At 49.4% G+C, this 23,771-nt stretch overlaps 1 protein-coding gene across 3 annotated transcripts in view; it reads right to left on the bottom strand.

Annotated features, from left to right (window-relative positions):
• Iqca1 (IQ motif containing with AAA domain 1) overlaps window positions 1-23,771 on the bottom strand; it is a 119,404-nt gene that overhangs the window by 25,597 nt on the left and 70,036 nt on the right. For all 3 annotated transcript variants that reach the window (XM_050163114.1, XM_050163113.1, XM_050163115.1), the window contains 6 exons: window positions 19,645-19,751; window positions 19,399-19,491; window positions 16,871-16,938; window positions 14,145-14,227; window positions 8,426-8,533; window positions 4,625-4,824 (listed from right to left, as the gene is read on the bottom strand). In XM_050163114.1, the coding sequence (XP_050019071.1) occupies window positions 4,625-4,824; window positions 8,426-8,533; window positions 14,145-14,227; window positions 16,871-16,938; window positions 19,399-19,491; window positions 19,645-19,751 (659 nt within the window). The remainder of the gene's footprint in view (window positions 1-4,624; window positions 4,825-8,425; window positions 8,534-14,144; window positions 14,228-16,870; window positions 16,939-19,398; window positions 19,492-19,644; window positions 19,752-23,771) is intronic.

Genomic DNA, 23,771 nt, shown 5'->3' with positions numbered 1-23,771 from the left:
GGGCAGCGCTGACAGAAATGGACACAATGATGCTGTGACTGTAAGGGGAGAGGTCAGGATGGAGTGTTGTGTTCACACGTGTGAGGATAATGTGTTGAAAGTCCCATTCCTTCCAGTCTACGCCCTTCTGTACATTGGCCCAAGGGCCCCCTCCATGCTACACTAATGTTGGAGCATCTTGGGAAGAACAGGGTATATATGGGCTGAATACTCAGGCACTCTTAAGTCTCCAGGGCAGGTTGGACTGCAGTTAATACCCCATCACCCCTGCCCCCTAAGTGTTTTCAGGATGGAGAAGCATCCTTCCTTGCTTGTGATGTCTAACTAAGCCTGGCCACAGATCACTCACTCCTCCATGAACAACATCAGCAGCCTTCAATTCCTGCACTCGGGACTTAATGTCCACTGTGTTCCCTCACACTCTGCCGACAGTGCAGGGTGTCCATGGTCTGATGTGCTCTCTCTGTTCTGGCCCCGCTTGTCCTTGGAGGGCAGTCAAAACTATCATCTCCCTGGAGAAACTGGCCTCCTTCCTTCCTCCATCCCTCCCTCCGTCCCTCCCTCCGTCCCTCCCTCCCTCCCTCCCTCCCTCTCGAATGACTTCCCTTTTTCCCAGAGCTGGAGACACACCTACTACGTGGCTCTGTGATCAAGGGACCTAACCTTTCTTTTTCTTTTTTCTAGATTACAATGCCTCCAATTTGGGGTGAATTTTCCGACATCTGAGATCCTTTCGGGGTGTTCTCACTTTGACTCTATCCTCCCAGGATTAAATGCTGAAGAGTCAGAGAGTGTAATATAATATAGATATTTCTCTGGCTACCCAGACGCCCAACACTAACAGGCATGATGCGGACATGGCGTGCTGAGCCCTGGACCACAGCACATTCACACTGTGGGATGCTGGTGGTGGGGGCCATATATGTGTGGGGAAGAATACAGTGAGCTCTCCACACATCCTGCTTAAACCTGACATTGGCTTCAAACTGCTATGAATAAAGTGTGTGTGCAGGAAAAGGTATGGGTATTGCTCTGGACCCCATCCCTAAATCTGAAACCACTTTCATCGTGCTTTGGGAGGTGACCCTGGCCTTCATACAGACACCCTTAGAGGACTGATGCTCAGTGTCCAGGCCCTTGGTGTTCACACCTGAACAGTGCGTATAACTGCTTACTGTGTGCCTCACTTCCGGTTGGTATCCTTTTGGTATCCCTGCCTCTGATTGACTGTCATAAGACCCAGAGAGACGTGTGCCTGTGGATTCCTGGGAAATGGCCTCTCTGCCCACACATAGCTGTTCAGGGATCATCATATATCAATCAACCAATGTTTTGTTCTTTTTGTCTGCTTAAAAACAGAAATGCCTTGGCTTATACTCTGGGGGCTGCAAGCCTGAGATCAAGGCATCCGCAGAGTTGGGTCCGCCCTAGGACTCCCCCATGCCATCACTTCTGTCCCCTTGGGTTTTCTTTGGCTCCCTGAAGATGAAAGTTCCCCCTGTGTCTCCCCACCTTCTACCCTCAGTTCTCCCTGCCTACACCAGGAGCCGGAGGCACGGTGACAGTGTTCCAAATGTTGGACTGATCGTACGAGGAATTTCTAGTATTTTCTAAAGGCAACACCTTCTTGTCTTCATCTTACCCCAACTGGATGGATAATCTGAAGGAACTTGTCCCCATTTACATTGAACGTGTCTGAATGGAGACCCCTTCCCTTGCTACTCTGCGTAAAATACAAGAATTCTTCAGGAGCCATGGCCACAAAATGGACTTGAATCTATGGTTATGAAGCAAACCAGAGGTTTGTTTTCCCACCCTGCTTTGGGGGTGCCATGGGAGACTGAGTGTCCCCCACTGGCCACGAGGGCATGCACAGTTTCCTAGCAGTTGCAGCTTCTCCCCAGAGATTCAGTCTCAGGAAGCATGATGGGTAATAAGGCCCTGCTGTATTCTTCTCCAGCAAACTCCACAGAGCCAGCCTAGCTGCCCTTGAGCCACGGCCTGGGTCCTATATTCGACAATGACCCATACCCTCCGACTTCCTGGGGTCCTAGTGAGCCACACCCTCCGGCTTCCTGCCCTTGGCTCCTAATCCTGCCTTCCTCTGGTTAATTAAATGCAGATCACTATGTCTGCCATGCCAGGGCACAGTGGCCTCTTGGAGCGGTCTTTAATTGAATGACTCCCACTCCCGAGGCTTCTGGATCTTTCATTAATCAGCTACATATACAACGAAGGTGACGCTTAATGAGGTGTGTGTCAGGCTCCTGGCACCAAGGGGCCTAGGTGGATGATGTGCCGGCCTACATTTTAATAGCCTGATGTCTAGCACTTCCTGTCCGCATAACGTTGGGTTGTGGATTGCTCTAGGAAGTGCATGATTGTTTATCTGTTATCAAGACAAGGGCTCTCACTTTCCTAGAGGGAGAACCTGCCAAGGCTCAGGTCACTGTCTGTGCCCAGAGTCACAACAGGCGCTGTGTGTGAAGTGAAGAGACCCAGGCACAAGTTGTGTGTTCATAACTCAGGTTATGAATGATGGAGGTGCCGGCTGGACTTCGGGGGACACAAAGCAGCACTGTAACCCCGGTATTGGTGATGGAGGTAGTGGGCAGTGTCTACATCACAGGGCATTGTGAGGAGAAATACCGTCCTGGTTTTATTTCTGTTGCAGTGATAAAATATCCGGAGTAAAATCAGCGTTGCAGTGGGCTGTTGGGAGTTTAGCTCAGTGACAGAGCGTTTACTTAGCAAGCACAAGGCCCTGGGATCTCGGCTCCAGGGGAGGGGGCAACATAGGCTGGGAATGCTCTGTTTGCCTTGCACTTCTAGGCTTCAGTCTATCACAGCAGGAAAGTCAAGGCAGAAGCTTCAAACAGCTGGTTCATGTTCAGCCGAGAGCAGAGGAAAATGAATAGCTCTCTCTTGCTTGCTTATGTTCAGCTCAATTTCTTTATTCAGGACCCCCTGCCTAGGGAATGGTGCTGCCCACAGTGGACTGTATCTTTCTACATCACTTAGCAACTAAGACAATCCCTGCAGACCAATCCTATCTAGATAATTCTTCTTTGAGACTCTCTCCAGGTGATTCTAGGTTGTGTCAAATTGACAATTTAACCAGCACATATTCGGAACAATGTGCCCAAGAGGGGCTGGGGAAATGTGGATGCTTACAATTCACGAGTAACAAGGATTCATATCTAGGATATACAAAAATTCTGACAAACCAAGAAGCCAATGAGGAAGGTAGGCAGTGAGGGAGTTGGTGGAGATGCTCACTTGGTAAAGTGCTTGTTGAATAAGCGGGAAAAGTCAAGCCTGATCCTCAGTCAGTACTCATTTGAGACAGCTGGGCATTGGTGTGAGCTTCTAATTCCGGGGCTGGGGAGGTAGAGACAGGCAGATCTCTGGTGCTTGCCGGCTAGAGCCAGATCAGCCTACCTGGTGAGTCCAGACCAGTGAGCGACCCTGTCTCCTCCAATGAGGTGGGGGGCATCTGAAGAATGACACCCAAGTTGACCTCTGGCTGTTGCATGCATTCTGACACGTCTGCATGCTTACCCCCACTCACACATGTGCTTCCCACACATGCAAACACAAACACACACGCACTCGCCCATCCATCTGTCCCAAAGCAGGCCAGGCCCTGAAGAGATATTTCATGAGAGGAGTCAGTCATCTGAGCAGAGCACATCAGATAGGCGTCCTGTGACCGGAAGCGTTGTGCAGTAGGGTTCCTTTGTGACAAGCACGAAAGGAGGAGAGAGCAACCCTCCCTAAGGGTCCTATGGTGAGAGGTGGCTGAGGGAATGAAGCCCACTCCTGACTTCACTCATCTGAGATCTACTGGGCCAGCATTCCTAGGAGGGGCTCACTTCTATCTGTGTTTCGTTGGCACTCCGTCCCCATTTCTTATAGCTCTGAAGGGCAGGTTCAGCCCAGTGCCCAGCCTAGACAGTGTGTGCAGCCACACTGGTTTCTACACTCCAAGCTGACAGGCAGGGGGATGACCGCAAGGTCCTCGGCCAAGTCAAAAATTACATCTTGTAAACTCTTCATAGCATAATAAAAGATTCCTATCAGAGTTCTTTAAGGTTCATTCCTTTTGGTGATGGGACCCAAAGGGACTGTTAAGAACTTAACTAAGGTCGCAGAGCTGGCAGTGCATTGGGTCCTCTGAGGCGCTGTCTGTGACCTTGTGTCATCCTTGTCCTTTAGCTTCCTGCTCTTTCCTCCTTCAGACCTGCTGGGAGAGCCAGCGCCGAGAGGGAAACAGAGCAGCGTAATTTATACCACATGAGGAGCAATCTACACACAGCTCCCACACTGATGAGCCGAGGAAGTCAAACGCAGGTCTGAGTTTCCAGGAGACGTGCAGGCATTTTAGCAAGGAACCCCGTGGCCGCAGGAGTCAGGGCTGGGTGGCGCGGTAGGGTGTTTACGCTCCGAAGAAGCTGTTTCTAATTGTGTGATGCCCAGCCATATGTGAGAACGAGTTAATTTATGCGGGCGGGGGCAGATGACACGGGAGTTCAACACAAACGTGTCTGCTGGTCTAGAAGAATGATCTGCAGAAACGGAGTGTCACTTGGACTCGAAAGAGGAGCCCCAGCACGGCACGTACCTTGAAAACCAAGTGTAGCATCATCTGCAGGCCGGTTTTGCCGGGGTACTTCCCGGCGATGTTGGAGGAGGACAAGTTTAAGAGGGTAGCTCCTGTTTCTGTGCAGATGGCGTGGACCAGCATTTTCTTCCCCACCCCTGGAGGCCCGGCCAACAGCAGCGACTTCACCAAGGGGGCTTTCTCGTGCACTTCTGGGGACCCTGGAAAGGACAGAGGCCAATGCTGCTGGATGCTGCCAAGAAAGCCAGAGGTCCTTATTCTGCTAGCGGGCCTCAGGCTGTGGCTGCATTGTATGAAGGGGTCTCTGGCCACCATGAATGCGAGGAAATCATGTCAAGTCCAAGCCTCACCTTCTGCCCCACTGGGCTCTGGGGCCTCTGGGGTCCTCCAGGCCAGCTTCTCTTCACTGGTTCTGCATTTTTTCAGACTCAAAATTTTAAGGAGCATTCCCGCAATAGCTTACCCAAGCTGTGTGTGTGTGTGTGTGTGTGTGTGTGTGTGTGTGTGATGATTGTGGGGTTTCTCTGTCAAGAGCTTCACTAAATCCTCTGACAGCTTGGGAATGGAATGCACAGAGACAGACAATGAGATCGGCTGAGACGTTCATTTTCTCTGGAACCTTCTTTTCTCCTATGTATTGAAGCCTATGAGATGGGGTGAGAGGGCAAAGCCGAGAGGTGTTTCTCCTGAGCTGGCCCCAGGCTGTCAGGAGCAAAGGTTGTCTGGTACGTGGCTGTGAAGCAACTTGGATTATTGTTGTTGCTGCCTCCAGACCTCAACCACAGTCTACACCTCAGGCCAGGTGCTCTCCAACATGGGGGCTGGGGATGGCAGAACAGAGCGGGCACTCAGGAGGTACCAGGTACACAGAACTCAGTGCTGGCCAGTATGACGAGGGAAGCAGCTGTCCTTGAGGGACTCTGGTTTTAGTGACGCTGGGTGTCCATGTCTTGGCTGTTAATGTGTGAATATAATGACAACAACAGTAATCATAAAATCTGAGACAGGATCTCACCCTATCTATACCCACGCTGGCCCAATCCTTCTCCTCTGCCTTTCTAATGTGCTATCATGCCTGGCTCGATATAACATGTCCCTTCCTTTCCTTTCAGGGATAACTGAGAAGGTACAGGGAGTTGTGTGACAATCAGAGACATATTTTTATAGTTGTTCACTGTTCTCCGTGTCCTTTCAGGTGACACAGCAAGGGGACATTGCTCGTGCTAGTGGGAGTTGTATAGCAGCATAGCATGATGAAGGGGTGCACTTTTCTGGTGGCAGGAGATAGAGGCCATTCATTCCTCTTTTGTTCATACTTGATATGGAAGGTTGCTTTGGGCATGGCCCTGGCTAGCCCTGCGTGCTCCCGTGGCTAGGTAGGGTGGGTTTTAAATGTGGAAATGCCTTGAGATAAGCTGCTAAGAGTTTAAGTCAGGAGGGAACTGAGCTCTGAGACAGTGGACCTGCAACGAGAAGCCAGGATGGGACTGAGCCTCAGGTGTTCCTGCCATGGGAGGCAAAGGGTGCTGGGAACCTCAAGATCCACGGGTGCTGGAGAAGCTGAAATTAAGCTAGGGGCGTCAGTTGGTCTCTGGGAGAAGGGGACACACGTGCTGGACTTTGGAGGAGGACCCAGGAGCAGTGTGCGAGGAAGGTCAGAGTGATGGAGGCACAGAGGCTAACCAGGTAGGTCTTGGAGGAGCTGTGTACATTTTGATTGGTGAGGTGTCTGGGAAAGACAGTGATGGGGCAGGTGGCGAGACTGGTGACAGATGGTGGGTGTTTGAAAGGTGGGTGGGAGTCCTAGGCTTGCCGAGGGTGCTGGCTGGGTCAGGGGTGGATGGGGAGAGTCTGGGAAGGGGTGGCAGAGGGAAAGGACAGCGTGGAGGACGGAATCTGGGGAGGGGGCAGAAGGAGACTTCGGGAAAGATGTATCAGATGTGCATGCAGGATGTCGCCTTTTGAGGTAGGGGCCACCTAGACCATTCAGAGGTGAAGAGGGGGTCCAGGGAAGGTCTCTGTGGTTGGGGTTCAGCAGGGAGCCAGGGGGCCTCACAGGCCTGGCAACTGCAGCTCTTTCTGACATCTTATGGAGTGGCCTAGAGAGTCAGGGCACTTCCGGCCTTGGGCTTAGGGCCTGTCGAAGGTCTGGAGGACTGCAGGGTAACGGGAGGAATGGAGTTCTAGGCCCTGACCCCACTTCTGCCGTCTGGAGATGGAGGGCTCTGGAGGGTAGGTGACCACAGGAACAAACCCAGATCTACCCAGCAAAGCGCCCTCCCCAGCACCCTCAGCCTCTTCTCTGGATCTCCCCAGACCCGATTAGACATGTCCTGGGATTTCTCTTCTACCCTGAGGGCAATCTATGGAACTTCAAACCTAGTTCTAGTCACTTAGACCAGACATGGAAAGTGGCCTCTGTGGACTTCTGCCACGGCTGCCACTCAAGTGACCTGAACCATCAGTGCTCCCTAAGGCCTTGCCTGGTTCCTTTGGTAACAGGACACCACTTTCCACATGAGTCTTCCCCAGGAGTGCGGGGAGACAAGGGGCAGCTTTGGGAATGGTGCCGGCAGCAGCCAACATCTCCTCGTGTTGCTCTCACAGCTGGAGGTGACTTGTGAAATTTACATTCAACAGCCCCGAAGGCATATCTGTGCACACAGCTCATCTGCCCTGCTCGTGTCTGCATTCTTGACAGGTGACATCAAACTCCCTCAGGAGAACAAGCTCTCCAGCTGACTCTGTGGCCAGGAGGCCTTGGCAGCTGTTGATGACAGCCGGGGATGGGGGTGGTGTGGAGTGAGGGGTGGGGGTGGGAGGGTCCTCCACGACAAAGGGGTCGGGGAGGTAGAGGAGGTAGGTTGTCTTCTCAAGGGAGGTGTTAGAAGCAGAATAGAAAACCAAGCATGCTAGGGTCCTGCAAGCCAAGGGGACAAATGTTGCACACCCAGCACTGTGTTCTCTGTCTCCCACTCTGTTATAACAAGGTGCGAGGCTCAATGGACTTTATTAAGTTGGCCCCGTGAATATTACATATCGAGTTTGTTGACATTAAGTCGTGTTCTCCAATATGTTATACTTGTACAGGATACAATATGAAATATAGAACCTGTATATTTATATGGTCCTCCAATTACGTTTACTACTAGTGATGTAATGTCAGGGGGGACGTGAGGCTTTCTTGCCAACAGACTTAAGGTCTGAAGTCAAAGCGGGACAGTAATTGAAGCAGGTGAATCAGCCGCAATTTCCAGTTTCAGAGCTGTGGGCAGAGTGCCACTGTGTGGGGTGCTGCCCTCCCAAGGCAGTCACCAACCAGAGGGAAGGAAGACCGACTCCATGCCTTCCTGCATCCTTAGGCACGCCCTAGAGAGGTGTCTGAAGCATGTGATGGAACTCTTCCTTCATGAGAAGGGACATTGGGGAAGATCAGGAGAGACTTGGGGAAAGACTGAGTACACAGGAAAGACATTCCACCAATTTCAGAGAGGATGCAGTCACAGAAGGCACCATGTGAAGGCACACTGCTGCCCTAGCCCTTGGGCTCTGCTGACTTCACAGAGTCCACCTGTCTCCAGCGGACTGCCACACTGCAAACTGGACCCAAAGATGGCACAGAAACACTCTTCCCAGCAGGCCCTTCTCTGATGGGCATGTTGGGCATGTACTATGGAAATGAGACAAGGCTTCATATTCTCGGGTGGGAAAACGAAAAGTCCTTTCGGGGTCAAACAGGAAACACTATCAAAGCAAGAAGGGAGGCTGCTGCCTCAGCTTGTAGGAACTGCCAGGCCTTACCCAAAGGCAGGATCCCATAGAGTGTGATGAGCTGTTTGACATCCAGTAGAGAAGGCATGGGCTCCACAGCCACCTGGCGCAGAGTGGTCCCCAGGTAGCTGTACTCACCTGGGGAGGAAGGAAACCTGGATGAGCGAATGGGAAACCAAGCTGGTCTGGAAAGGCAGGATCAGAGAACATAGATGCAACTTGGAAGAGCCATTATGGAGGACACGTCTGGCCCAGTCATATTCCTGACATAGCCCACAGCCATCTGAGAGGAAAGCCTTGATCAAGAATTACCCAGATTAGACTGACCTGTGAGCTTCTCTATGGGGGGATTGTCTAGACAGATAGAGGAAGACTCTGTCCTCAGTGGGCAGCACCATCCTTACGCAGGTGGTTCTGGGCTCTATAAGGAAGCCAGCTAAACATGGATGAGTAAGTGAACAAAAGCCAGAGGAGCGAGGCGGCAAGAGGTCTCCCTCCAGGAGTAGTTCCCGGTTGGAGTTCCTGCCCTGATGCCTGGCAATGATGAACTGTGACCTGGAAGTGTAAACCAAATAATCTCTTTCCTCCCTGAGTTGCTTTTGGTCAGAGGATTTTTTATCCCAGCTGCAGAATGAACCCAGGACAACTTCTCGTAGATAAGGTTTGAAGAGAAACTAGACAAGAAAGCATAGCGATGCCAGAAGTAATAAAAGACAAATTATGTCAACAGCTACAACAATCTCTCATGGAAAAAAATGCAGGTCGCTTAGCATGTACCAGGCCCCGGATGTGATCCTCAGTGTTGCCCCTCATAGTCACAATAAAGAGACAGAAAAAGGCATCGTGTTGTTTGAAACGAGATAAAGTTTTGAGTGACAAAGAATCTAAAATGTTGCAGGTTTTGCTTGAGATGCTAAGAGATTATTCCTTCAATTGTCAACGTCCCACGATAAATTATTTAAGAGCCACGTGCAACGTGTGCCCGGGCAGTGCAGAGTGAGAGGAAGGGCCTGAGACTAATTTAGGATAAATAGAAATATCTCCTGTTGAGGGCAATATTAATTTACATTTTTATCATTTTTAAGGGGTTACCAAAGGAATAATACGGAAATAAATCTCTACAGGTTTAATTAAAGATATCAAAGGGCTTAATTGTAACTAGCCATAAATCTGAAGTGTTATTTTCTAACTCATTTAGATAAGGTCACCAAGAAAATTAGATTGGCTGTCTCCATTTGTCACGAGGATGGACCTTTATGTACCGCTATGATTCCTGTGATCTGTTTCTGAATTCGCGGTGAAAATACTCCCGGAAGGAGACAGGGTATTTGATTGTCCACCCAGATGCTTTCTTTCCCACTTCAGGTCCTCATTGACCCCGGTGAGTGTGTGTGTGTGTGTGTGTGTGTGTGTGTGTGTGTGTGACAGATGCAGCGTGCACACTCCTGTGTGTGAAATGCCAAAGACACCCAATGCCTACAGCATTTCCAAACGTGAGGAAAATTAGAGCTACCATTGGGAGACTGGCTGCTGTCTTGCGCAGGGCAGCCATCCAAATCCTCGGCCTGAAAACAAGAAGTCCTTGGCAAGGACGCCGGTATAAGTTGGCGGAATGAGTGATAGTGGACACTTGCATTACGGATCCGGAGACTCCTGCGTTTTAACAAGCAGGTAATAAATAGCAGAATGGTTCATTTAGCCTCTACCAGAAGGGAAAGAGACCCTGTAGCAACCGTTAAATCTAGTGCTGACCGCCAGTAAACACGACATGAGAAGGGCTGTGAAAGTGACCTCAATTTTCTTGCTTATGTAAATCCTTATTAATATCCAGGCAGACCATATTTTCTGGAACCTAGCAGATTTTATTTAAACAAATTATATTAAATTAAATTAGTGGGTGTTGGTTCTGATAGAGAGAAGGGTCCAACTAGCCCGGGCTGTTTGCCAAGTAATGAGCCTCACTCTGAAAGCATGCCTCTGTGTTTAATGATTGCCCGGAATGGGAGCCATTATCCCTCCCCATCTCCAGAGTCAGAGCTTAGAAGGTTCTGGATCCCCTGCATAAGCATCAGGTCTTCCAGAAGGGAGAGAAAAGGTGAAAGCCAGGAGAAAGGGTAGTGAGGCAAAGGACGTGAAATGGGGCCAGGAAATGCAGGACAGCTGAAAGAGAAGAAACCTGGAGTGCACGGAGGGCTGAACTGAGTTCTGGTACAATCTGGATGCTGGAGTCTTTAAGCCCAGCTTCTCACCATGTGACCTTACCTGTAAGTGTGTGTGTGGGGGGGGGGGTGTCTGTGAAGATGCTTTTAGGAAATGGGACCACCAGGTGGCCTGAAAATGTCTTTACGGGAACAGGAGAATTGGATACAGAGAAAGACATGCCTGGAGGGAGGATGGGACCCAGAGCGAGGGTGCAGGGGGGCAAAGCATCCACACATCAGAAGCAGGGCGGATGGGTGGGGTGGTTTCCTCACAGCCTCAGAAGGAACCCACCCTGCCACACCTCAACCTCAGACTTTCAGTCTGCAGAACCTTGAGTCCATCACTTTCCACCATTTAAGCTGCCAGGCTTGCGATCCCTGTTAAGACAGATGTACCAGGTAGGTACAGAGCAAGCAAGGCAAAGAGAAGCCGCGTGGAAGAGCACAGCTGAAAGCAACCAGAAACACACAGTACCCTGGAAATCAAAACAAAATCAGCTACTTGTGTTTCCGTTCTTTTCAATATAGAAATAATAAAGGAAAGAAGGACGGAGCAGTTTATCAAAATATGTGTGTGTGTGTGTGCGCGCGCACGTGTACACACACACACACACACACACACACACACACACACACACACATTTGGAGGCCAGAGGTCAATCTCTGTTGTTTCTCAGAAGCTGTTCACCTTGGTTTTGAGACAGGGTCTCTCACTGGCCTGGTACCAGGTAGGCTTGTTGACCAGTGAGCACCAGGGAGCCACCTGTCTCTACTTCCCCAACACTAAGAAGGTGCCACCATACCCAACTTCTTGTCTATGGGATCCAGGGACAGAAGTCAGGTCCGCACGCTAACTGATCTATCTCTGTTCTTAAAGGAATCCTTCAGGGACAGGGGTGAGGGCACTCAGGAGCATCTATGAACATAAACAGTGGTCTTTGGCACATCACTGACATTGGCTAACTCACCCCTGTCACACATAGTGGGAACTGTCTGTGGTGTGACGGTCTATGGACAAGCCTAGTGTTACATAGTTACAGGGTTAAGGTCCAGCTATAGCGATGCATATTGAGAATTTCTGGAAATGCTGAAGAACTACACTTGTGTTTGGGGTGAGCTCCCCAGCTTCCAAAGAGAGTACAAATACCACGTGACTCAAGAGACATCTCCAGGTGAACACATGCAAGACCATGCCTGTGTGCCGGCATACTCCGGGCTTTCGGGAGTGGAGTTTTAGAAGCTTGTGGAATCTTCCAAGTTTCAGCAGAGGTGATGAGCACCGAGGAGAATGTGACCTGGCATGAAGGGAGCTTTGGTCCATTTCTCATCAAGTGCAGCAGCTGCTAAGCCATGGTGTGCCAAGACCACTCAGGAGAGTCTTGAGTTGTCTGTAGGTGGCGGGATCTCTTGGTGCTCTGAGTAAATGTGGTGTAGGAGAGGGGTGGGGGCACCCTGAAGACACTCCCCGAGTCCACCAATGACGGTGACAACAGCTTTGGCAGAGGGCTAACAGGAGCAGCGGCTGATGAAGCGCTGAGAACTGGGGGTGTGACTCACACAGTGTTGACATTCGTGCATTGGGGCTGCTGCTATGGTCGTTTCCACTCCACAGTAGCAGAAATGAAGGCATTGGAAGATCCAGGGAAGGACAGGGATGCTGGAAGGCTGGGGTGGGCTAGCTTTGCCTATCCTGATCAACCGTCCCTAGTACTGAACATCCAGCCTTAACCCTGTGGTAAAGGAGTTAAAGTGCCCAGAATACTTCACACAGGAACCTGGAGATTACTGCTCTCTAGGAGTGGGGTTTGGGCTCTTCAAGCTGAGTGTGTTTGAACAGCATTGACCATGTAGTGGCTGCAAAGCCAGATTAAATGTTCTGTTTCTTGTGAACCTGAGATCCGGCCAGGAGCCTGCTGCTGGACTTCTGGGTACAGGGTCAGTGCTTGGAGCTGAGCATCTGGGTAGGGGCAGAGCTGAGAGTGGGGAGGGCAGCCCTGATCTGCTGTGGTGTGGGTGACGTCTGGTATATTAAGGGGCTAACGTGAGAGAGGAGCTGCAAACCAGAGGGCTCCAAAAGCTGGGTTCAGGTCCTAGCATCGCTGAGCACTGTGTCCCTGGTCTTTGGAATGTGCAGGCTGTGCAGCCTGCTGTGTCCGAGGTTCTTGCTCTCTCCTGCCCCGCATATAGGAAAATCAGGGCTTTGAGATGGTATCTCTCATAGGGCATGAGTCACCCAGGGTCAGCTGGGGGCCACCTCTGTCTAAAAATGCTAAAGAAACCGAGAAAAGAAAATCAAAACCGGTGAGGTAGAGGACGAGCGAGAGCTGATCATTTTTCACTGACTGTTTCTGGATGAGAAGATCAGATACGAGCTGGCTGAGCGAGGCTGAGAAGGAAGCTCTTCCCAGGGGTGGGCCATGTGTAACACGGGAAGTCTGTTTTGCTTTTCTGATGAAGGACACCTGAAGACGTGAGGTTGCTGGTCCAAAATCAGAAATGGATCCCAGGAGGTAATGATCAGTTATCAAAGCACCAGCACTAACCAAGCCCCCTCCATTTGGCTGGTAGGTCTATGTTCAGTCAGAGGCTGGGAGTGAAGGGCGGGATTGTAAATTAGCTTCCTGTGTCACCCAGCTCTGCCAAGATGGACGTGAAGGAAACCAGGGCTGTGGATATAACCCAGAGGGTAAAGTGCTTGCTAGGCAACCATGAGGAAGTGAGTTGGTGGATGCTAGGCTAGGGGTGTGCATCTACCCCAGTGCCGGGGAGGCCGAGACTGAGGATGTGGGGAACTCATTACCTAGCAGCTAAATCTGTGAGCTCCAGGTTCTGTGAGACACCCTATCTCAAAACATAGAGTGGAGCGCGACAATAGGAGACACAGGTCAACCTCGGCTCTCCACATGCCTGTGCGCATACGTGCAACACACATGTGCAAACATCTAAAAGAGAATACCATGGGATGGTGGGGTAGTGAGGAGATGGCTAAGACCATAGAACAGAAGTTTCCATATTCAAGGCTCAGCAAACAGAGCCAGACTCCTGGATAAATGAAGGTTGGGTGAGGCTGGCCGGAGCCCACGTTCCTGAACTCTGAGAGGGGAGGAGATAAATGGGCATCTGGGTGGCAAAAATTGCCAGTGGATTCTCAGGTGTTTGTATGACAGATGGCTTGGAGCAATCTCTAGAGTGAGTCCCAGGTTCTTCCCTGGAGACTGTTCATCATCTGTAAAGGGAAAAAGGAAGCTTTCCAAGAAGGAGTCTGAGGACAACATCTTCACCACCAGTTCAACTTAAACACCACCAGACAAGACAGAGAGGCTCAGGGTACCTCCAGTGAGAGGCCTGAGGATGCACCAATGCATCTCCTGTCAAAAATATTTAACCTGTATGAAACAGTGAAGAAATCAACAAAGAACCCAGATGTCTGGAGAGCAACACAGACTCTTCGGAACGGCACAGTTTGGAGAGAGACACACGCGGCATGCATGTCTAGCACCCACGCGTGCCTTGCGACAGATGCGCACCCTGTTCTCAGTGTACTTTACCGATGTAATCGGAGAGTTTGACCTTCAGAGACTGGATCAGCAGGCCTTCTTCAACCAGTTCCTTGTACAGAGAATCGATGGTCCTGGGGAGGAAACACATGGCCTCTGTCACCAGCACACGCTAACACACAGGGCCACGACTTCTCTGAAGTATGCTTTCATATATGCAAATAAATGGGTTTTTGAAATATTTCTACAATTTAGGGATAAATTAGGCTTTTTGAAAACAGTATTTTCAGCCAACCATGTGCATATTGGATATTTCCCATTAATAATTTCCCATTATATTTATGGGCTTCCGAGACCTCCTATGATTCCATCAGTCTTCATGATGGTCCAAATATGAGCTAGAAATTACCCTGTAATAGTAATACAATGGGCCTAGAATTTTATTTTCAGTTAGCATCTGTAAGCCTATAAATCATTAGCCTTTGTGAAATTTCTGTTTCTTTTGAACTTGCTAGCACAGCAGCTTACCATCTACAAAAAGCAAGAATTGCTTATACTGGAGACAATTCTGTGTGTATGTGTGTGTGCGCGCGCGCTATGTGTGTGTATGCAGTGCAGGCCAGAGGTTGATGTGTTGATGTGGTATCTGGAGCTTCACAGGCTGATCAAGCCATCTTTTCAGTCTTGAAGGTTTTTTTTCCCCCTATATAGCCCTGGTTGTCTGGAACTCACCATGTAGACCAGGCTAGCTTCAGAGTCATAGAGTACCATCTGCTTCTCCCTCCTGAGTGCTGGGATTAAAGGCACGTGCCACTATGCCCAGCCTGAAAATAATTTATTTTTGTTTTATTTGAGACAGGGTCTCACTATGTAGCTTTGGTTGTCCTGGAGCTCACTATGTAGACCAGGCTGGTCTTGAACTCACAACGATCTGCCTACCTCGTGAGTATTGGGACTTTGCTACCACTCCTGGCTGAAGATAATTCTTTTTTTTTTTTTTAAAGATAATTCTTATATGGAAGCTAAATCATCCAAATCTGTGTTTGTGTCGGGTGGGTGTGGCTCTCTGTGTTGTATATACATGACAAAACAACAACAACAATTCTCAAAAAGGGGCTTGGATGCCAGGATGAGGAAGATTTGTAACCTCCATGTGACACAGCTTAAGAGTTATCGGAGAAAGGAGTCTCAATTGAAGGGTCATCTAGATCAGACTGACTCGACCCTGCAGGTATGCCTGTCAGGGTTTGTCTTTATCATTAAATGATATTGGAGGACCCAGGACCCTGTGGGCAGCATCATTCTTTAGGCAGATGATCCTGGACTATATCTGAAAGCAACCTAGGTGTGAGCCAGTAAACGAGCCAGCTAGCAACTGGCCTCCTCCACAGTTCCTGTTCTACTCCTTGGCTGTAAGTGACTTCCTTGGCTGAAGGTAGTGCTGTGCGGAATAGCGAGCAGGCTCACCTTCAACTCTCCATCCTGACTTCCCACAATGATGGGCTATGGCTTGGAGTTTTAGCTAAATAACCCTTTTCTTTCCTAATCTGTTTTCAACCAGTGTTCTTATCGCAGAATCAGAAAGGAAGCTAGAATGAACTGCTTCTGACTTATTTGAGACAGATTCCAGGGCAAGGGAGCATCCCAGAACACCTTCAGCGTCTAGCAGTCATTGTAGGGAGGCCACCTCTGCAGCCATGCCGGTCAGCAAATACAAAGGAAAGTGGACGAATCCTTTAACTAGGAAGGAGCAGGGTCATGTCGGGACACCCCAGTTTTCACTCCCAGTTTATCATTACTTCACTCTGTTTTGGAACTAAGGCAAAAACAAATGGATATAAACTCAGTGGCTCTATGTGTCCATCTGGCCAGACTCCCCTCAAAATGACCACGTATCGTGTATCTCTGTCCTGGATAGTTTCAGCATTCGTGCAATGGAAGATGTCTGTCTTTTCATGAGTGAGGGTACCGGAGACTCAAAATGTACCCTCGGACACTTGGAGGCGCCAAGGCGTTGAACAATGTAACCTCAAGGGGGGCTACTTCCATGCACACACCAGCTGTGGGTTACTCTGCCTGCCTCGGGGGTGACTGCAGGAGGACTTCCAAGAATTCAGGAGGCTTCTTTTTCCATGGATGCCATTCATGTCTGCTATGAGCAAAACCCACAGTAAGAGGAGGATGCATAAGAATGACGCCCAGCCTCCAGTCGGCAGGCGTTGACTGAACTCCCTGACAAAGTGATGCCTTCACAAAACACAAGCATTTCAAGCCATCTACTAGCACTGAAGTTGGGCAAATGAACCTCAAGATTGCAAAGAGTTCCCTGGAGACCCAGCTGTAACACATCTTTCTTCTGGCTCCCTCCAAGCCGTGCAAAGGGGACAGGGTGAGGCTGTAAAGAAAATGAGGTTCCCCCTGCCCAGAAGAAACTCAGCTTGCACGTTCTGAAGTCTCATGATGTTATCTTCTCAGCCATTTTTAGTAAGTGCCACCCCCTGACTCCCACGCAAATATTAGAGTTTTTAGAAATAACAGGAACACGGATGTGGCAAGCAGCTTTATCTCCAAGCAAGTGGTGCTGTTGTGTATTTTTTTCAGTAGAGTCTAGACAGGGCTTTCTCCAGTGCCGGCCACTCCCCCACTCTGTTTAGGAGGTGCTTGGTAGGGCTGAAAGGGGCTGCCTCACCTCGGCCTGCTCTGGGATTTGGGGGGTGGATCTCTACATTTCTTATGTGTTCTGCACCTGTCACCCCCAGAACAAGCCCACGCCTCACCTGTCAGCTGTTAGGTCCTTGTCCTTCTTTCCCCGTTTCCCTTTCTTCTTGCCTTTTTTTCCTTTACCCTGTTTAAAGAAAGTGGAAATGAGCAATGTTTTCATTAAAAAAGAGCAAGCAGACGACTTCCTTTGAATTGCTGTCGCATTTTTGACAAAAATTAGTTGTATGTATTTGTGGTGCACGGCTCCCTGGGCTGTCTGTCCCACTGCACCAACATTCACTTGCTGTCAGTCTGTATGTCTGTATTCTACGAACAGCACATATTGTTGGTTAACATAGCTGTGTTGCATGGAGGTAAATTCCTTCTATAGTTAATTGGTTCAGAGTTTTTCTCACAATAAAATATTGAACTATGCCACACACCTCCCCCCATCTCTGAAATGACCTAGAACAAGACAATTGATCTTCTAATAATCAATGATTTAGGCTTTTCAACTCCATCACATCAATGTGGTGGTGCACAGAGACCTATCTGTGCATGCCAAACCATCCTTGCCTTGCACGGTCCTGGAGCAAAATCCATCTAATTGTTGCCAAACTCAGTTTGCTAGTGTCTTGTTGGAAATGTGTGTTCCCCTGTGAGGAAAACTGACACCTAGCTTCGTTTTATTGCAGTGTCTTTATCTGGCTTTGGTTTCAGGATGCTGGAGGGCTCATAAAAGAACTTAGAAATGTCCCCTCTTCTATTACTGTTGGACTTTTAAAAACCAACTTTTTTCTCTTTCTCTTTCACTTTCTCTAGAAGTTAGACTGTGACACTCCAAGTTATTCATTTAGTCTATAGGGACCAGTCTCCATAGGAGCTAGACTTAACAATAAATCCACACAATAATATACATTAAGGGTTTGCTCTGAGCCAGAGATAGTCGCTTATGTCCAAACTTTCCTACATTCATGGCCCTTAGGTAGGAGAAAGATGCTAACCTGGCGTCACCAGAAAATATTACATCCACCGGTGACAAAGCACAGGTGTGACACAGAGTGCGACTCATATGCAAAGAAACCAGAGCCACTACGGGATTCCCAGAGGCCTCCCTGAGGAAGATACAGAGATGCCACTGGAGAGTGTGAATGACGACTGTCCAAATCAGACGTGCATATAAGAAGGACCACTTAGGATGTTGGATAATCTCTGACTAAGTCGCCAACTCCAGAAAGGGCAGAAAACTGCTGTGGGCTGTCGTGTGTGTGTGTGTGTGTGTGTGTGTGTGTGTGTGTGTGTGTATGTGTGTGTGTATCATCCCTGGCTAAATGGTTTTCCTATGAGACTCCTTGTAATCGATTAAGTTTTAGCTTGCTTTGAAGTTCATCCTTAGGTCACCTGGCTTGGGACTGGGCTGTGAAAACTCTTCTAGCTACACAACCGCCCGCAATCCTTTGAGAGATCCTGGCACCACTGTGATATGGTGGCATCGCCAAGATGCTAGACCACAAGGAATGAGATGAGGTCAGAGGAAAAAGGCAAGATTGCTGTAAGGCCGGGCGGTGGTGGTGCACGCCTTTAATCCCAGCACTCTGGAGGCAGATGCAGGCAGATCTCTGTGAGTTCGAGGCCAGCCTGGTCTACAAGAGCTAGTTCCAGGATAGGAACCAAAAATCTACAGAGAAACTCTGTCTCAAAAATACAAAAAAAAAAAAAAAAAAAAAAAAAAAGATTGCTGTGGCCTTGGCTTGGCTGCTGAGGAGAAAGCCTGCCATCTGATAGGAGGAGGTCACAGCCACTTCTGAAATATGTTTCCCACTGTGAACAGCTCAATTTCCACGTCTAGTTATGAACACATGCCCCTTTTCATACATGAAGACATGCATGAAGTTTCAAAGTGGCACCAAGAGCTGTTCCTGTAAGGAGAGGGGACTGCTTCAGGTCACTGTGTTGTTCCTTCAGAACAATGCTCTGGGGGACAATTTAAATGACTTTAGAGTTAAGCTACATTTTAGCACAAAATGGACCAAGAGAACTGTCCTAAGGTCAGGTGTCCCCTGAGATGCCAAGACTCAACCCAGTGCAAGTGAGCTCATGGGTCACAGGCAATATGGCTTAGTGTCTCCAAACCATAAGATTCTTGAGTCTTTGATAACATTACCAGGGAGGAGTCTTGGATTTCTCTTTTGAGCATTCTGGCTCAATTGCTGGGCTGTCTGTGGGCTGAAGGATGAAACGGGAAGCTAAAGGAAGGCGCTGTACATGCTTCCACCTGACTGGCTGCTGCAAACCGCCGTGAGATGGATGTGTGGCGATTCAGAAGCTGCACCCACCCAGTTTCTTTCAGCCTGACTCTCGCACTCATAAAGCCCACTTGCTATTACTGCATCCTTGTGACGTGCTTCCTCCCACAAGTCCACACCGAATCTCCCCCAAGCAGCATCACTCCTTCATGACTGAGCATTCAAATAAGTGAGCCTATGGGGGCCGTTCTTATTTAGATCACCACGCTCCATGGAGCGCACATCCTGGGAACAGCACCTACCCAGCAGGCGCTGCTGTCCACGGCAGAGTCTGCTGCCTATGTTTGTTTAACGCTCACCTTCTTCCCTTTCTTCCCCCGGGCCGGGAGCTCCTTCTCTCTGTTCACAGCCAGCTTGAGGTTTTTCAGCTCTTGTCGCATCAGCTCTTCAACCTAGGAGAAAATTCGGACATGGCTCTTACGTGATTCCGCATGCTTGTGTCTCCTCGGGGTCAATTCTCGGATTGCTCATCAATTTGAAAATTGTAAAAAGTGTAATTGTTGCAGCGAATGCTTTTGTTCTACTGGAGGCTAGTGCAGGCATACCTGAACCCTTATCTCCAACTCTAGTTCCTTCCGTTTCTCCTCCTTGATCATTTCTGGGTCATAGTCTTGAGGAAAATTCCAAGATTCATCTTTATTCAGCCACATGTCTGTACTCCACAAGGACAGAGAAAAAGGAAGTTAAAAAAATTCTGTTCCACATCTAGGTTCATGAGGGTTGTTACTGTAATCTCAACCCACACTAATCTGTCCAGATTCTAGAACAGAAGTTGGGATAAAGAAGCCAGAGAATGACAGGGTTCATAGCTAGGCTGTATGATATCCTGAAAGAAGGGGAGGGAATGGAAAGTGAAAACATCAGGTAAAGACATGGGAGTGGGTGGTTTTGTCAGCTCAACATAACCTAGACTCTCCTGAGAGGAGACCTGAGGAACTGTCTAGACAAGGAATTGTGATGCACCATTTTGGGGAGGCCTGAGCCAAAGCCCTTGGGACAGGAGAGCTTCAGAAAGACATGAACACAAAGGCCTGGTTTCTAAAGTGTGGGTCAGATCTGCAAGCTAGAGACATCAACCCAGTGGCCATGTGGTCACTTACGGAAAAGCAATGGATGCCACCACGCACAGGTTAGGTGAGCCTACTTTAACAGATGTCACCATGCCCAAGTGAGATGGACCCACTTCCTAGGCAAGCTCTGAGGGCAACAGACGCTAGCTGGGAAAGAGCCTGGGCAGATTCCAGCAAGGATTCACTCACCCCACCTGTGTCCCACCTGAGAATGATGTGAACAGGCTGGTCAGGGTCCCCCACCTTACCACACTGCAGTCTCCACCACCAAGATCTGTGGGTAAGCCAGTGGGGGATCTCAACGGTGAGGCAGGCGCTCGAAAACGCAGAATGTGGACTCACAAGAAACAGAGAACAAATTTCAAACTGGAGTGTTCTCCATAGACCTGACTCTTCTCTGTGTCCTCCCCTAGGCAGGGCAGCTGCATGAGAAGGGCCTCAGTGGCTGGGTCCAGAGCGCAGGATGGATGCCAGGGTGGGGGGAGGGGATGGATGGTGCCACCAGTGCGAAGGCGATGAAAGAGCTGGGGCTGAAGTTCAAGGTGTGCTGTCATCTGGTGTGACAGGGGACAAGCCTGGAATAAAAGGGATACCTGGCACGGGCAGACGATGCTTCTACCAGAAGACATGTGGTATGAAATGAAAGTCCCAGTGTCAGGGGTAAAACAGTTTTCTATAAGAAGCCATTGGTCAATGAACTCCAAAGGTCTCCCTGAAGCAACAGAGGCTATGGCCAATAGTTTTGGTTGCCCGTCATGACCATATAGTAAGATTCTATTGCTGAAGACATATAGAAACGAGGCTGGAGCTGACCAGGAAGCTTCTCTATGCTGGTAGTGCTCATAGAGCTAGAAGATGCCGTGCAGCTGCTGGGGAAGGAAGCCATACATGGTCTTACCCACAGCTGGACTCTGTAAGCTGCACGGCCAGATGTGCCCACTGGTGAACCAGGGGTGTGACCACTGAGGGACAACCAGCCACTTTCTGAGCTGTTGAGGCCTGCTCCACAGGACGGAATCCATGCCTAGAACTGTACACCTGGTCAAAACCCATGGCTGTGGAAGTCCCAGATCATAGCGGGGAACCTGTTACTGTTGGCTTGATAAATGGACGTGTCAGACTGCCTTCTGAACATTTATGTCTGTACCCATAGTGCTAGCCCTAACCCTTGTCAGAGAAGCTTCTGTCTGAAATGGGCAGCTGTTATTGGGCAAAGTGCCCAGAAAAAGCACCAGGTGATATCTCTATCAGTCTGACCGAGGCTCAGGGAACGTTATGGGAAAGGGGGAAGAAAGAATGTACGAGCAGGAAGATGAGGAGGAGAGCTGGGAAATGCTGGCTTCTGGATGTGCCATGGCCCCTGGACCCATGACCTCACAGCGGCCATGTTTACCTGCACATGACCTGCACCCATCAGGCTAATCAGCATTTCAGCATGGGTGGAGAGGGGCTCATTAAGCCCTACATCTAGCTAAAGAGTTACTGGCAGTGTATGGCTGTTCTGGCAGCAAGGGAGTCATTTTGGGGGAATACTACTGCTGTGGTCACCCATGCTCTGGTAGATGGTCCCACAGGATGTACAAGTGGGAAGCATTGATTGGACTCAGGAGAGGATGAAAAGACCGAGAGACCATGAAGGTTGGAGGGGACATGCTGAGGGGAGTTTAGGGAAAAAGGGAACGGAGAACCGGGGGGGGGGGATATGATCAGAATGCATTGTATACATATATGAAATTATTAAAGAATAAATAGAAATATTTGTAATAAGCTGTACACATTATTCTAAAATGTAGAACAGACTAAATGTAGGGCTGACAGCTACTTCAGTTTTGAAACAAGGTCTCACTATATAGTCCAACTGGCCTTGACCTAGATTTTATGATAGGATTATGGGTATGCCTGACTCACTGGGTTCTTTCTCTGTGTTAACAAAACAAAACAAAACAAAACCCCTTCCATTTTCCCCTGACAATAGCAAAGAGAGTTTCAGTGAGTTACAAAGTGCCGTCTATTCATGCTAACTGTCTGACACGCCTCCACTTTGCAGGACTGCTAAGTTTTCAACCACCATACGTTTACTGCTTGCATTAAGACATCAGAGAGCAGAGTCGCTTCGCTATCTATGCACAGGGACCCACTTCTCAGGTTCTCCAGACTCTGAGAACAAGACGTTCGGAATAGGAGCGTGGAATACTTCAGGCACCGCGAGTATTCCTGCCCGGTCACAGTTGGCCATTCACACACTGGAGCCGCAGCTACGCTTTGTTAGACGGTTCCTCACAAGCAGCCCTCTGATCTCCCCTCTACAAGGTCTCAATGGGCTGATTTTTCCCTTCGAAGTGCTGCTTTCTCATGACACTTCTGCACAGGGCACTGTTCAATCCCTTCAGGAATTTCATGGGCATTTGTAAATGCAGGAAGCAGTTTGGGACCCTCAGAGGGCACTTGTTGCCCCCACTCTGTCGCAGCCAGAAGGAGCTTTTTATCCTGAGACTGTGAAAAGCAGGCCAGGGCCCTTTCACATGGAGGGGAAGGGGAGGGCCGTGGGGTGGGGGGGAGCAGAGGGGGGTTAATCTTAGTGATTAAAATGCTAACACATTATTTGAGAAGGCAAACCTTTGGTTTTCATGAGAAGGATTCGAAGATGAAGAGATTTCTATTTAAGTTACCGAAGAGCTGGAGGATGACAGCCAAGGCCTCCAACTAGAAGACCCTTGCGGCTTCTCCCTGCTTCTTGGATTTCATGGAAACCAGCTGTGCCCAATAGGTAGTGGTAAAGACGGGATGTCGCAGGTTGAAAGACCTGGCTTTCCATGGGAATGCTGAATTATCCCCAAATTCATTTTTGCTTTTTGTCAAAAAAGAAGCACATACACAGTGCTTGCAATAGTGTTAAAAGACAGCAACGATGAAACCCTTTCGCCATCTGGCTCTGGGTCACAGACTGGTGCATTCATTTCCACGTTCATTCACTCGCGAAGGAAGTAGATTCTGTGTTAATTATAAATCTGCCGATTTGATGAGTCTCAGACCAGGCCTTGCTTCCACAGCAACTAGGTGACAGATCTTGCCCTCCAAGGCTTGGGCCCCACTGCAGGAAGCCACACGCCCATTGCTTGGCATCTGGGCTGAGTGCTAAGGGGCAAGGTGGGGACAGGTGGGGACAGAGACTGCCGCTCTGTGGAGGCCCCAGGAAGGCTTTTCCTGGCACAAGGCCCAAAGGGACAAGCATTTTGCACAAAGGGAGTAGGTGGCACATAGCTGCTGGGCATGCTAGAGAAAGAGAGGTGTGTGTGTGGGGGGTGAAGGCGTGGCCTTGTGAGCTCCTTCAGCTTGTAAATGCATCACTCTCTCAGGTCTGCATAGTGTGCTCCCTGTATGTTCAGAGTTCAGAGCCTGGCGTGACGAGGGAGGCTTTCCTTCCCCAATATCTCTTCCGCTGCCCTCATTTGCTCTGCATAGCTGTTTGAAAAGGGACGGGGTGGAGGAGTCAGGCAAATTCTGAGGGTAAATATGTGCATGTGGTCCTACACACCCTGGAAGTCTGTCCTGCTCAGGATCTCTCAGATGATGGTGCCGCCATAGTGAGGGGGAGAGGAGAA

The sequence above is a fragment of the Alexandromys fortis genome, unplaced genomic scaffold (genome assembly GCF_014885135.2).
Source record: "Alexandromys fortis isolate MF-2015 unplaced genomic scaffold, M_Fortis_MF-2015_v1.1 scaffold_139, whole genome shotgun sequence".
Lineage (NCBI taxonomy): Eukaryota > Metazoa > Chordata > Mammalia > Rodentia > Cricetidae > Alexandromys > Alexandromys fortis.
The sequence above is the reverse complement of the archived record's forward strand: the minus strand, read 5'-3'. Positions and strand labels throughout refer to the sequence as shown.